The sequence below is a fragment of the Melanerpes formicivorus genome, unplaced genomic scaffold (assembly GCF_026170545.1).
Source record: "Melanerpes formicivorus ecotype bairdi unplaced genomic scaffold, bMelFor1.0.p_v2 SCAF_12, whole genome shotgun sequence".
Taxonomy (NCBI): Eukaryota; Metazoa; Chordata; class Aves; order Piciformes; family Picidae; genus Melanerpes; species Melanerpes formicivorus.
In genome coordinates, this window is record NW_027142364.1 from 6,390,329 (window position 1) to 6,406,151 (window position 15,823).

Below are 15,823 nucleotides of genomic sequence, written 5' to 3' on the forward strand. Positions count from 1 at the left end.
TTCTTCCTGCAGCAGACAAGCAAGCTCAAGCTGTGCACCCCACACAGCAGTACTGTTACAGTTTGGTTTTGGAGAAAATTAATGCTGCAGATTCAAAAAAGAAAGATGGGAAAGGGGTCTGCCCCTGACAGGAGTGTGGTTGTTGTGCAACAACAGTTCTGAAACTGAGAATCAAGGAGTGTTCCACTTACAGCTCACTTCATAGACTCATAGAATTGTCAGGGTTGGAAGGTTGGAAAGGACCTCAAGGACCATCCCCTTCTAACCCTCCCTGCCAGGGGCAGGGACACTTTCCACTAGATCAGGTTGCCTGGCCTTAAAAAATTCCAGGGATAGGGCTTCCCTCACCTCTTTGGGCAACCCTTGTCTAGTGTCTCACCACTCACTGCACACCTCCTAAGATTCTCAGGCAAAAAACATACAAAGACATAATTATTTGACTTCATACTTACACAATTGTTTCATAGACTCATTAAGGTTGGAAAGGATGTTGAAGATTAGTCCAACCATGACCCAATTACCACATCTACACACTTCCAGGGATGGAGCCTCCCTGGGCAGCCTGATCCAGTGCCTCACCTCTCTTTCAGTAACATTTTTCCTAATGTCCAATCTAACCCTCCCCTGGCACAACTTCAGCCCCTTTCCTCATGTGTTACTGGTTACTTGGGAGAAGAGACCAAGACCCTCCTTTCACATTATTGTAGAGAGCAATAAGATCTTCCCTTACCCTTCTCTTTTCCAGACTAAACCACCCCAGCTCCCTCACCTGCCCCTCCTATGGCACCCTCCAAGCCCCTCACCAGCTTCATTCCTCTGGACACATGCCAGGACCTCAAGATCTTCCCTACAGTGTGGTGCCCAGAACTGAACACAGTACTTCTGCTGTGGCTTCACCAGTGCTGATCACTTCCCTACTCCTGGGGGATACACTGTGCTTGACACAGGCCCAGGATGCCTTTGGCCTTCTTGGCCATCTGGGCACGCTTCTGGCTCACGTTCAGCTGGTTATCTACCAGCACCTCCAGCTCCTTCCAGGGGTCTTGTTCAGAGGGGCAGCTCACTCATGCTGTTTAAATGGCACAGAACAGTTCATGGTGACCAGCTCACAGACACAGGACCTGGTTGGAGGTAGGGCTGGTCTAACCCCAGTGTCACAGGAAGAAGCTTGAGCCATAGGACAGGAACCATTACAGCTGTAATGAAACATTCAGAGATGAGGCCATCTGGTTAAAAGCACTTGTTTATTGGTTACAATATCAACTCATGGCAACATCTTTCACTGAGCCACTGTACAAATACAAAGAAAAAGATCCATCGTGGGAAAAAAAAAAGAAGCAGCTATAAACCAGAGTTCATAGCAAGTGATTTTTTTTTTTTCACAGGGAAGTCTTTTTACAACAGCACTGTTAAAGAACAAATGGCACAAAGTCCCTGGTTTTTTTGTTGGTTTTTTTTTTAATAGCTTAAATAAAAGCTTTAAGACTGTTTCTGAATACATACACAATCCAAAGGCAGTGCAGAATCACTTCATAATTGGTAACATTACCAAAGTTTTCCAAAGTAGTCAGCAACAAGTATTAAAAAAACCCCAAACAAACACAAAAAAAAAAAAAAGGAGGAAAAAAACAAAGCCAAACCCCCCCCAAACAAACAAAACCAAATTAATGAGAAATGCTGGAAACGAAAGACAAATTCAACTCAAGCATGTTTAGAAGCAGTTTGTTTTGGACTCCTTTGGATGTAATATGTACTACAAGTGTTCAGATGCTTTTATTTCCAAAAAAAAAAAGGAAAAAAAAAGAAAAAGGAGAAAAAAAAACCCCAACCCCACAACTAGAGCACCATTGTGTAAGTAAAACAAAGGCTTGAAATACCTAAGACTATTCCACCGAAGTCCATATTAGTTAAAACCTAAACATACTGTGTGGTATAAGAATGTCAGGCACATGTAATCTGTTATCAGTTATATCAATTAGTAACACTGTTCACACATTTACCATAACAACACTGCATTAACATCCTGCATGTATTTTACATCACCAGCAATTGGCTAAGAAGGCTCTTGGTGCCTCTGAAGTGTAGGAAGTAGTTTGCCAGCATGCACGCCAGATTACTGTATACAAAGTGCACCATCAACCCATGCTTAAGTACTTGTACAGGAAACGCTATCTCAAAAATCAGTCATTCTGCTACACAACCATTTATACCAACTAGTCAATTAGCCAAGAACTCTCACCAACATCTTAAAGCACAGCACTAAACCTAGTGGAGGTGACAGTGTCCTCAAAGAGGAAAGACTAAGCACTCCTGGAATGTTTTCACAATGTTTTCATTCCACCTTAAAGTAATGTGAACTTCATTGTGGGACAAGCGGTTACACGTAACTGAATTAAAGAGTTAACTAGTTCCAACCCATGCATTACAGTAAGCACACCAGGACCAGCTTTGACATCAATTCAGTTTTGCCAAGGCAAGGTCAGGCCCTCTCCTTTGGCAGGGGGAAAAGCCTATTTGATCCACGTTCCATCTCAAATGGTGTACATCTTGGCTGTCAGCGCATCGCGCTAGCGGTTCTGCCAGGTACCGTGGCGCACCTGCGGTTTAGCACGACAGAGGACAGTGAGGTTTGGAAGAAGCAAGGTCTGGAGGCAGATGGGAACAGGCCCACGTTACTGGAGTAAGCAAGTATATATCAGCACAATACCATGTAGAAGCTTTTTGTGGTATCCAGAATCTCAACCAATATCTCCACCAATAAACAGAAGTCTGAGTCTACACAGGAACGTGCCCAGGTTGGGCATTTGCCTGATCCTCTGTTGGAAAGTTGAGTCAACATTTGAAAATGCTGACAAAATACTTGCACCTGGATAAAACAAATGTTATACAAAGTACAGAGTTCCACTTTCCAAACTATAACCCAATGACTTTTTAGAAGAGAGGCTGGGAAAGCATTACCTGGCCACCATTCTGCCACAATGTTCTTAGCTGCTCCACTTCTGCAATCACACAAGTCAAGTGAAATTCAGGTCATGCTGTAGTTTGGCAATGAACTTCTTAAAGACAGGTTAAGATGGTACCCACTAGTGCTGCAACATCTGCTGTGAGGGTGCTCTCATGGTGCAAAACTGGAAATCACACGAGCTGCATGCCTGAGCCTATGTCAAACTGCAGGTACAGACCATTTTCCTTGAGATGCAAAGCTGGGAATAAAACCTTTCAAGTAAAAGCTATGAAGAGTCACTGCAGTGAAGTGTCACTGTATCACTTTGCTCTCATTAGGAGGAGCCATTAAAACTGTACCCATTTCACTAAGGGCATCAATCCTGAAAGGTCCCCTATGGTTGTATAGAAAAAGAAGCACTACAGCCTGTGCAAGGTCGTCGTTTGGCCTCACATAACAACAATGTGTTACATTAAATCTCCAGGCTGTATAAAAAAAAGAGGCAGTTCTATACCCAGGACAGCAACTGAACAGCAACACATCACCATGGCAGGATCTATCACAAGCTTTCTACAAGTTCCCAAGAAGTCCCAGACACTGTTTCCCCAGCTGCGCTTGGGCTTCTTCCAGGTCTCCTTGTGCCCTGACACCGGAGGGGCCTCAGGACCTGCAGCACTGCAAACACTGGTTAACCAAACAGCAAAACCTGGCAGATATTCCTCTGATGCTTTTGGAAACCTCCATTAGCAAGCAGCTGGCATTCCTTAGGATTGATCTGAAAAGCGGCTGAATCCAGCAGACAATTGCCCATCAAACAAGGACAGCGAAATCGCTTGCAGCAATACCTGCGTGAGAGCCACGACCACGTTGGAGTCTACCTGAACTTTTAAGAAAAAAGTTATATACATCTGTAAAATCACTTTTGGAGTTTCCCAAGTAGAAACTGGCTTTAGAACACCAGAGTGTAAAAATGGCACCTGTCTTCACAAAGGTGTTGACCAGGAGATCGGTTCGAAACAACACACGTGTATGGAAAACATCATATTCCTTTTTGTGTCTAGAAAAAGAGTATTTTCTTACAATTCCTTAGTAACAAAATTTCCAGAATGATTCACTCAAGGCAGCTGTGAGTTTAAAACAAAACAAAAAGCAAAACAATAATCAAGTGCACCACTGAAAAAAAAACAAAACATAAAAATAGAACTCAACCAAGTCTGCAAGATCCCAAAGAGCTGCTCGCTCGAGAGAGTAACAAGAAGTCCCTAACAGTTCTGGTTAATGCAGACAGATCATGAAGCAAAATGCTGAGGAATCCCTGTGACGTACAACAGAGCATGATTTTGGTCCTACACCACAGGTTTGTGGGTTGTTTTCTTTCTTTTTCCTTTTTTAAAGTGAATTTACTGTGATTGATTGGTACATTGGTTGGCACCTTCACCATTACAGACATGGCAAGTTTACAGGCACAGTCTGGAAGTACAGAAATTTAGGATTACAAATGTCAGAAACTGACAAAAAGTCACTTCAGCCACAGATCTGTTTTGGTATATTACAAGAACACCGGGCACATATATTTACCACCTGACCCAGAGATACCCAGACTCCCCATAACTTCAGATGAGGGCAGCTTAACATCCTCTTCCAAGCTGATGGAAGGTAAAATTCAGGTCTCTTTAAAATAAGTCACTTAAGAGAAGCCAATAGACTTAATTCCCCTTTCCAAAAAGGCCACAGACCTTCACAGAGTCCCAAGAGAGCATCCATTGCAAGTGCAGGCATGCTGCCAGGCACCAAAAAGTCAAGCAATCTTCCCGGGTAGTTTCATATAGACATCAGCCACTTGATTTCCCTACATCTACACTCAACTGTACTCAATCAGAACCTGTAATTTCTAAGCAACTGACACAAAAATCAGAATAAAAATGAGGAAGGGGAGAGGAAATGGTTATTTACAGTGACAGCGCTGCAGAACACCTAGCATCTAATAAGCCACCATGGCACAGATCTCTGTGACCACAGGAGAACAAGCAAAGCCACTAAGTTTCTAGTATGAAGTTTTAAAGGGTCACACAGGTAAGTAAGGTTATTTGGTTCAGTGTAAGTTACACAATTCCTCTTCTAATTCACACTGCACATAACTGACAACAAGCGCTTTTGGTTGTGGTATGCTTTGGCAACCCCCTGCTTGGGAGGGGGGATTACAGGCGATTAACTGCACAGTGCAACCTTCTGTAAGAATTTAAGCAAAGTCCTCCTGAATTTCTCAGCTGACTGTGATAATGGAGCAAGCTTTGCACATGCACTGCTCTCCACACCCAGCGTCAGGCCAAACCGCTCCGCCAGTGCCAATCAGCCGGAGTTTGTGACGGGCCAAGAACAGCCTCATTTAGTCGGAGCTGAACTGTCAGAAGGAAAAGCACTCAGCCACTTAACTACAGCAGTGCAGGTCGCTTGGCTTCCCTACCCAAGGACTGCTTGGAGTAACTGATGCAAAAAAGCTGCAGTAAGGAAGCTAATACTTCTCGAACCAGATTTTTGGGGTTCTTTGTTGGGTTTTGTTTTACATTATTTTTGCTGTTGTTGCAAGTCTGCCTGGCGTTAACTCCTTGGTGTTTGGAGGCCATGACTGCCAATGGATGAACCAGGAACCACTGGCTTGAAGGAAGGAACCCCCACGGTTAAAAATAGGCAAGCGGGTCAAGAAGTGAGTGAATAAGGCGGTAGGTATTAACTGGGAGTCTCCAGGGCCTTTTACAAAACAAAAACAAACAAACAAAAAAGGATCCCAATGCCTTCCATTATAAAAAAAAACCACAGACATACCATTGGCTTCACTTTATCTACAGGAAATTCACAAAGAACATTTAAAACAGCAACCTAGCTCACCCACTACAAAACTCAGAAGTGACACCTCGGGTTAAAAAGCAAAGCTATCAATGTAGCTCCTTAAAAAAATGCAAACATGTTTCTTTACATACAGACAAATGTTACATGATTGGCTGCTATAATAATGTGTATATTCTGTTATGTACAAACAAAACCCCCAAAAAAACAAGCCCAAAAAACCCCAAACCCAAAACAACAACAAACCCCAACCCCCAAAGTACAGGATTAGCAGACTGAGCACAAGCAAAAACCCTTCAAGGACAATCTAACCAAACCACCAAAAACAAAAAGACTGGCTCTTAGTTTGTCGGTCACCATGATTATGTGTGCTGGCCCCTTTTAAAAAGTCAGTGATTTCTTCCCCCCTCCCCTATTTCTTCACTTGATTTTTACTTTTTTTTTTTTACCTTTTTTTTGGTTTTTGTTTTTTTTTTTTTAACTTTTTATTCTAGTTTACAGAAAGCCTTTTTGTGTAATAATCAGTGAATAGAAAAAACTTCACCTGCAAATACAAGGTAGAAATGTTATTTCACAGCTATAGGCTGCAGCATTGATCTCTCCAGATCTCAAATGGAGAATGTACATATTTGGCTCCCAGTTAATTCCAGATTCTGAGAAAACTGTCCCAAGACCCTGTAGCTACAGCCATGCCGTCATCAGTGACACCTAAACAGCTGACACGGTTGTCATGGCCAGCAAGGACACCTAGAAAAGAAGGAAGCAATCAAAGTTAGTATCCATGGGGTGTCAGGGGCTTCAGACTGTTACTCTGCTCTCCCAGCTAAGTCCACAATTACAGCCAAATTTACTTCCAAAATTAAATGTGATGTCTCCTGGTAATGGCCTAGGTACAGGCACTACCTTGATTTCCCCATGTTTTGCAAACCCTGAGGATTAGAAACCCCTCCATGCACTGTGCCAGACTATTAGAAAAGCATCACTGTGCCTGGCCTCTTTCGGCTTTGCCTTTGCCTTCCTTGTACCCATTCTTGCACTCCTCTGCTTTCCCAAGGTGCCACATCCAGGTCTATTAAAGCTCAGCTTGTCCGTGTCCCTTAAGATAAAGGATGTACTTCCAGCCTCAACAGCAGAATCAAGGTTCAGAAGCTACTGTACAAAGTGAGGAAGATGCAGCTGCTCTATAACCACATTATTCTGACAGGAGAGACTAACTTGAGGATTGCAAGTGCCCACAGCCCCTCCCTTCCAACAGCAGGAAATTAAGGTCCCCAAAGCAAACAGACTACAGTAACTTACTACTATCTGAATTACTTCCTCTTCTGGGTGCAAAAGTCAGTGCAAATGTTGTACTACTCCATTTCCTACACTTCAGTGAATTAAGTTTTTTGTAGACATTAGACAATTTTGGAGGCTGTTCCTTAGCCTCAAGAGTTGGCATTTTCCAGCACAGAGATACACAGTGGCTAATACCCAAGAACAGGAGTATTTCACTGACTGGAGCATTTACTGCACACATCAGGAAGATAAAACTGTAACGAATGCAACAACTGGAAGATGGAAGGAAAAGCAATAGAGTGAAAAGATGCCATTCCAGCAGAAAACTGTGTGAAATGGAAGCAAGCTGATTCCAGCACACCAGCAACAGGTTGGAGAGCTGGGCAAAGGTGAACCTCATGAAGTTCAGTAAGGACCAGTGTAGAGTCCTGCATGTGGGGAGGAATAATACCAGGCACCAGTATGGACTAGGGGTTGTCCTGCTGGAAAGGAGCTCCATGGAGGAAGACCTGGGAGTCCTAGGGCACAGCAAGTTATCCAAGGGACAGGTAATGTGCCCTTGTGGCCAAGAGGATGAATGGCATCCTGGGGGTGCATTAAGAAAAGCGTGTCCAGCAGGTCTAGGGAGTTGTCCTCCCCCTCTACTCTGCCCTGGTGAGACCACACCTGAAATACTGTATCAAATTCTGGGCTTCCCAATTCAAGAGAGACAGGGATCTGCTGAAGAGCGTCCAGTGGAGAGCTATGAGGATGATTAAGGGACCTGAACATCACTCCTATGAAAAAAGACTGAGAGAACTGGGGCTGTTCAGTCTTCAGAAGAGAATGCTGAGAGAGGATCTTAATAATGTCTACAAGTATCTGACTGAGGGGTGGGTGTCAAGATGAAGGCGCCAGTCTTTTTTCAGTGGTGCCCAGTAATAGCACAAGGAACAATGGGTACAAGCTAGAATATTGGAGGTTCCATCTCAACACAAGGAGACACTTCCTTACGGTGAGGGTGATGGAGCACTGGAGTAGGCTGCCCAGACAGGCTGTGGAGTCTCCTTCTCTGGAGACTTTCCAAACCTACCTGGATGCATTCCTCTGTGTCCTGCCCTAGGTGATCCTGCTTTGGCAGGAGGATTGGACTGGATGATCTCTGGAGGTCCCTTCCAACCCCTATCATTCTACGACTCTACGAACAGCACTGTCAATGGCCTGGCTCTGCAGTTTGCATACATTTTGAACACCCATCCCCTGCTAAGGAAATGGAAAGCTGGAGCTGACCGCAGCGGCGTGCACTCACCTGCTCTCTCCCCTTTCAGAGTATCCCAGACGTTGCAGTTGAAGTCGTCGTAACCCGCTAGCAAGAGGCGGCCGCTCTTTGAGAAGGCTACAGAAGTGATGCCGCAGATGATGTTGTCGTGCGAGTACATCATCAGCTCCTGATCCGCACGCAGGTCAAAGAGTCGGCAAGTGGCATCGTCAGAGCCAGTGGCAAATGCATGTCCATTAGGGAAAAACTGGAAGTTGGAACAAAGAGAGAGAGGTTTGACACCAGAGAAACACATCGCCCGTGCGGCATCTCAAAACCCTGGCGGGGTCACTTCAGCTGGGTGACCAGATACAAGCAGGCTTCTTCATTTTAGAGAAAAAATAAGCCCCTGCACGTTAAAAATCATGCACACGCAGAGCTAAGCAACAGAACACTTCTAGAATACCACTGGGAGCACCTGAATGACTGGAATTGTACCCAGACAGCTCCCCGATAACAGGAGTCAAAGGGGATGCAACCAAACACAGTTATGTGCACTCTGGCTGTGGGCCAGGAAGACCTGAGTGAAGTGGTTGGTACACAACGTTCCACCCTGAGCTGGTCAGCCAGGTTGGCTCAGCCAGGATAGAAGACTGCAAAGCAAGCAATTCAACTTAAAAAAACAAAATGAAACAAAACCCCACAAAAGCCTACTCCCAAGTCAGAGTCATTCTTACAGCAGCCATGTTGATTGAAATGGGAATGAAATGAGCTCAACACGTCTCAGGACTCAGGTCTAAGTATAGGGACTGCATTTTTCTGTTGGTCATGCTTTTGGAATTTTCTCAGCCTTAATAATATTTCATGTTTATCAAAAACAGATGCAGCTTAGACTTAGATTTCATTCCCTATTTATCAGAGCCTGTATCTTGCAGATCAGAACATAGTGTTACAATGACAGAGAGGAAATATAATCCAGTTTATAAATATTACCAGATTATTCCAGGGGATGAATATTCAACATAAGTACTGATTTTAGCTTTGCTTTCCAGAATATTTCCCTGAAAGCTCTTTTCAACAGAAGGTATCATTTACACTTTTGTTCGACAAAAAATGTTCAGATGTGGATGCCTGGCTATTCTGCTCCCTCTCACTATACTGCATTTATCTACCATTTTCAGGTTTTAACACATCAGTGCAATGCAAAGTTTCCCTCCTCCATTCTACACATCTCAAAAAAGGTCTCAGTTACTGAGCAAAACCATAGGCTGAAACTATTCCAAGAATGCTCCAATGCATTCTTGGAAGCAGTAATAATAATTCACTTATAAACTGGACTCATTACATACAATGTAACAGCCTGTTCCCCTAATGAACTCATTTTAATCATAGAATGGTCTGGGTTGGAAAGGACCTCCAAAGGTCATCTAGTCCAACTCCCTACGCAGTCAGCAGGGGCATCCTCAACTAGATCAGGCTCCCCAGAGGCCTGTCGAGCCCCTCTTTGAATAGGGATGGGGCCCCAACCACCTCCCTTGGCAACCTGTTCCAGTGTTCCACCACCCTCATAGTAAAGAACCTGTTCCTAATATCCAATCTAAATCTGTTCTTCTCTAGTTTGAAGCTATTGCCCCCCGTCCTATCACTACAGGCCTTTGTAAACAGTTCCTCTCTGTCCTTCAGGTACTGGAAGGCTGCTATTAGGTCTCCCCAAAGCCTGTAAGATAACCAGGTAGACTATAAACTGAATTCTGCAACTGCAGCTTTTATCCTCCCCCTTTCCTCCCACATGGAAATACAAATGCTCACTTACACAAACTGCATTAATATCCGACACGTGCCCTGTGAACGACTGCCTGCACATCCCATCTCGGATATCCCAAAGCTTGGAGGAGGCATCGCAGGCACCCGACACGAAAGTCCTCATGTCTGGACTGAGGGAGAGGCTCATCACATCGCCAGTGTGCCCAGTGAATGTGGTGGTCTGCTGGCCAGTCTCTATATCCCACAAAGCGCTGTGGATAAAGCCACAACATTAACACAAGGGATACACTTAGCTCAGAGTTTAAGTTTTTAACACAACTTAAGTCACTGGAGAGAGCGAAAAACAAAAGCAGGGGGAAAGGGAAGGGAAAGGCCAACAGAACTGGTAAACTCACCAAGTGGTGTCTCCTGAGCTAGTGACAATTTGGTTGTCATCTAGAAAACGACAACAGGACAAGTATCCTAAAACCAAAAGAGTTACATTAGTGTCAGGCTCAGAAATACTATCTTGAAGGTTAAAATCCAAGAGCAGTAATTAAAGTTCCCCAACAGCTAGTCTGTAACCAACAAAACTATTTTGCAGTTCACATTACACCTCAAAGCCAGACTGTTTCATCTGGTGCGACACAAAAAAGTGAAGCTGCATCAAGAATATGGCTGACCTGTATGTCCTGGCAACTCTCTGCTCACTCTCACGTTGCCCTCTCTGGTTTTTAAGTTGTATATGGAACAGATGTTGTCCAAGCCACCACAGGCCACGTAGTTTCCAGAGGGTGCATATGCACAAGTCATCACCCAGGAGGATCTCAAAGGAATGGCATGCATCTGCAGAGAGACAGAGCTCATGAAGCTATCTCACAGGTTGGCTTTCATCCTTCACTGAGGGCATTCATACCAGTTAATGGCTTGGAGCAGATTGTGTATCATAAGTTTCAGTTGTTTGAATTTTACAACATATTACAACCCATCTGCTATTTATACACACATACATATATATTAGCATGAAAAACATCTGTAGTCTCCAGGGTAGACGTACATTATTATTCAGTACATTATTTAATAGGAAAACTATTCTAAATTCAAACACTTACAACATTTGCTTACTCTGCTTAGATTTCTGTGTCCAATTCTTTTGCATCTCTGAACTATAGGTTATAGGATGGGATGGCTGCACCCATGGAGACCAGACAGTTTACAGAAGCAGATCACCACTCCACTCTCTACCTGAGGATTTCTCATTAAACAACTGCCTTTTTTATTTTTCTTTGCCCTGCTCCCTGTTTCTCTGCACTCAAGGGCAAACCACTTCTGTAATCTCTGAGGTCATACATTTCTACAGTTTAAAACCAATTTAGTTCCAGAAGCAACACCACACAGGCAGAGAACATCAGCTACAAGCTTCTGCACTAGCAAATCAAGGTGAACTTGTTGCATATTACCTAGAACTATTGCTTCTGAGACACAGCCTACAACATACCACTAGCAAACAGCTAGTCATGAAAGAAAAAACCCACATAAAATATATAAACAATGCCATTTCTGAATTAGGAAAAGCCTACTTCATTGCATTTTTACATTGCAGCCACAGGAGAAGTAGACACAAGCCCCCTTGCACGCACATTATGCATGAAATTTTGATATGGATTATAAATAACTTTACCTTATTTGTTGTATAACTATCCCAAATAATTAATTTTCCATCTTGAGAAGCACTGACTAGTAGCCTAAATATGAACACAAAGGAAAATAAGTTAATACAAGACAAACCAGAAGAACCTCAAAATAGACATGCATCATGCATGATTACTAAGGGATTTGGAAATGTCTTAATTCCTTTATTATCCTCTGCTTATTTTGGGGAGGGTGGGACACAATATGAAACAGAACACAGCACTTGTTACAAGAAAATCTGCAAAGACCAACACATTACCTGACCAAAGAATCACATGTCCACAGGGACTCGTGATCCATAATGGACAAAACCAGACCAAGCAACTTACTGAAAAAAACATTTTATGAACTCTCTCCACAGCTGCTTTTATTTTTCATATGCTAATATCTTAACTATACACAAAGATAACCTGAAATGTAGGGGAGAAATACAAGAATCTGCTCTCTGTTGAGGACAGATTCTAGATGTATTTCATTCTGGACTACATGACACAGTAGACCATGAGGCACTGCTAACATCTGACCATTTGTTGCTCTAAAGGAAGCAGGAGAAAAGTCCTTCCTAGAAGCTACGAGGCTCTTCCCTGTCCTGTGCAAAAGATCTTTTTTTTCCTATGAAATTAAATTTGTCCATAAAGTCTTTAAATCTCTGTTGTCACAGAGCTGTCTCTGTTGTATTGGAAAATATAATATACATCATTGTAAGAATCTGATTGACCACATACTCTCCTCTGCTTAGACTCAAAGTACTTGTTTAAAACTAGAAGGAAAAGGCAAAATGAAATGTCTGTGGTAAAAACAAGCAAAAGACCTCTTCTTTCAGCCCTATTATTCTCTATTCTCTATTACCACTATGCAGTCCTCACTGCTTTTAAAAAGACAAACTATAACTACAGACAAAAAACCCCACAGTCGTGGTCTGTGTTATCCCTGCAATGGCACCAACAACGTACAGCTCCCAAAGCCTGATATTAATTCTGAGGCTGACCATCTGGTTTCTAACCCTTAAATTGAAGGTTTAAGAATCACTTGTACAAACCTTGAGTCAGATCCCCAGTGCATAGCATAGATTTTGGCTAAGTGACCTCTAAGCGTACGCCTTGTTCGCATTTGAATTCGACCCACTGAGTCCAGACTTGTTGTGATCTAAAAATAAATAAAACAAACTCCTGAGATACTGAGAACTATTTTTAATATGCAAGATAACCAAACACATTTGAACTTTGATAGAACATAATCTATCTTGGCATACAACAGCAAAAAAAGGATACTAGTGTAGAGACCCAGGACTGGGTCCATGCAACGCTGAGCAAAACGTGCTACAGAAGATACACCAACACACTTCACAGTGGTTAGAGCTGAAACTTCAGGAAGTGTTGGAATGTTTTACATAACACCATGGAAGACTGAGGCTATTTCAGATTATAAAATCTGAAAGTTTTCAATTAAAATCAAGGGATGAAAAGTCCTCCCATATTTACTGCACTGTTACTTCTCAAAGCGTGGCAGAACTTTAAAGGTGAAATACTTTTGTTTCCAAATTAGACATTTATTTAAGTTTTTCTAAATATATTAAGCACAACAAACAGTCTATTTAAAAGGTAAACTGGAAGCAGAATCCATTGAAACAGAGGTTTGGGGATTTCTTTTGCTGTTTTGTTTATTTGTTTGGGGTTTTGTGGGACTGTTTTGCTTTGTTTTAAGCAACTGTACAAATACACGGTACACTTTCAAAGGCTTCTTTCACTTTATTCCTTCAGTTAGTAAACAGGAATGTTTTACAATCATAAATTTTAAGGATTTTCATTTTTTTTATCCATCAGGTAACAAACAGCCTATACACAGAACCAAGACCATACCTGAGCAAGGGTTGTGTCACTACATGCTTTCCTTGCATCCTGAAACAAAAGAATGGAACAATTTGAATCTGAAAGGAAATAATGAGCATCAATCGAGAGAAGGTATCTAAAGGAAAAGTAACTCTTAAGCTAGACTTCACCACACTCAAAAAGCCACAAGCCAACAACAACTTACATGCCAATATGACTTCTGTCACCCTAATATGTTTTATTGTCCAAGGATTCTAAAGCACTGACACACAAGCTGGGGTAGTGGAGTAAGAGGTACTTAAGAAGGGCCATGCCCAGCAACCTTTGAGTCTCCCTTTCTACAAACTGAGATTCAAAGGCATTTGGAGCCATCCTTAAGTCCCAGTGCCTACCCTCTTCCCTGTATTCCTTCCCTGGTGTGGATGTGCTTGCTCAGGATGTGCTGAGCACCAAGGGAAGAACGATCCTCCTGAAAAAGCAACCACATATTATACATGATTAGCAATCTTTGTGCTACATGAGGCTCTTGCATTAACCCCCTTGCCATGGCCAGTGTGATGATACTGCTTATGAGGGGCAGGATGAGAATTAACAGGCAGGATCTGCAGAGCAGGGCAGAAGTAGCCTTACTGAAGATGAAGCTGTTGATGGTACAAAATGAAGGAGAAAAATCATCAACTACACCCTCATTCATTTCATGCAAGGGATGGTGCTCAGGTCTCCATTCAGACATTCTCGACTTCTTTCATTATTTCAGACTCTGTGGGCATAAAACTTGCTTTCTGCATATTATTCAACCCTATCTTGAAAACAGGCTTTACTTGTTTGTATAATCAGAGTAAGATTGAACACCTGACACAGGCAAGCACCACTGAGCCTAGTTTGCAACATTCTGCAAACCCTGGTTTCAGTTCCAATTGCGAGTGCACTGCACTCCTGCAGCTTGGACTCCCCTCTTTGAAAAACAAAAATAGGCACACAGTCAGCAACCACTTCTGAGAAGCATGGTTTAAAATAATTGGCTTAAAATTAGACAGGAACTCTATAGCAGAAGTTAGAGATAAAACTATCAACAGCAGTACTGAAGGATCAGCCACAAGACCCTCTGAAACTCCTCGCAATTTCTCCAAATCCCTTCAAAAATCTGTAACCAGTGAAGCAGGCATCCCATAAACAAGGCATGGCCACCTGAACCACTGATTTTGTCTGTCTTCTCACCTCAAGTAAGTGTTCAATCTGTACATTAATAACAACGTCCTCTTTCAGAGGAGGAATGAAAACGTTTACTCGCAGAGTTCGGAACCGCATCAACACATTCAGACTGAAATCTTAATTTATTTTTTTAATTTCTTTTTGCTTGAGAGTTACTTGATGTTGCAACTTTAACCAGTTTTTTTAGTGCATGTTTGGTGTGACCCCCCTTAACAGATTTCCTCCCAGAAAGCAAGCCTGAGAATGGATTAAGTCATCTCAACTTATTTTTAAAACGTCTGAAGAAATATTTATAAAATGTTGACGTCTGGAATCAGGAGGGGTTTAAAATACCAGGGCAGCAAATCCCCTAGCACTCAGAACTTCTTTCATCCACAGGAAGAAACAACTTCATTTGTTTAGTTTAGCTGAAATGCCTGAAAACATTCAAACTAAAATGAATTCTCAGTGAAACAAATCAATTTTTTTCTTAGAGAAAGATCTATTAGCAGCATCCATACTTGAGGCTGCCTAATACCTCCCATACAACGGGCACCTTAACTTGCAGGAGAAGCAAAGTTCCAACAGGCTGGTTTAGTTCTCACATTTTAACTGTGATTTCTACATATGCATCATTATAACAGAATCCTTAGTGTCATAATATAAAAAAAGCTCCTCTATAAAATGGGATTTTTCTCAGTTCATGCAGTAGACAACACAGAATTTGTGAGAAAAACCTTTCCACTCTGTCAGTGTGCAGTCCTCAGTTTCCCAGCCCACATAGGTAGATTCCATGTTTTCCCCCCCAAGTTACATGTGCTGTTTTGTTTTTTTTAATATGGTTTCTTATTTATTCAAAATAAAATTGACTTTTCAATGACATTGTGCTAGGTATGCAACACTTCCAAGATTTGTATCCTGGATTTCAATTCTCAAAGTGACTACGCACATAAGTGATTTTTTGTCATACAACAAAGAGTCCACTGTTAACCATAAAGTCATCCTGCTATCTCCTAGCTTTGTGTTCACTGATATTCCAAACTTTCTGCACTAAAACTTCATGCA

At 42.3% G+C, this 15,823-nt stretch overlaps 1 protein-coding gene across 1 annotated transcript in view; it reads right to left on the reverse strand.

Annotated features, from left to right (window-relative positions):
- Positions 1 to 1,225: 1,225 nt before the first annotated feature.
- GNB4 (G protein subunit beta 4) overlaps positions 1,226 to 15,823 on the reverse strand; it is a 33,026-nt gene continuing 18,428 nt past the window's right edge. The window contains exons 3-10 of the mRNA XM_068145064.1: positions 13,598 to 13,636; positions 12,778 to 12,884; positions 11,728 to 11,791; positions 10,730 to 10,892; positions 10,463 to 10,529; positions 10,117 to 10,318; positions 8,355 to 8,571; positions 1,226 to 6,535 (exon numbers count right to left, since the gene is read on the reverse strand). Of these exons, the coding sequence (XP_068001165.1) occupies positions 6,429 to 6,535; positions 8,355 to 8,571; positions 10,117 to 10,318; positions 10,463 to 10,529; positions 10,730 to 10,892; positions 11,728 to 11,791; positions 12,778 to 12,884; positions 13,598 to 13,636 (966 nt within the window). The 3' untranslated portion in view covers positions 1,226 to 6,428. The remainder of the gene's footprint in view (positions 6,536 to 8,354; positions 8,572 to 10,116; positions 10,319 to 10,462; positions 10,530 to 10,729; positions 10,893 to 11,727; positions 11,792 to 12,777; positions 12,885 to 13,597; positions 13,637 to 15,823) is intronic.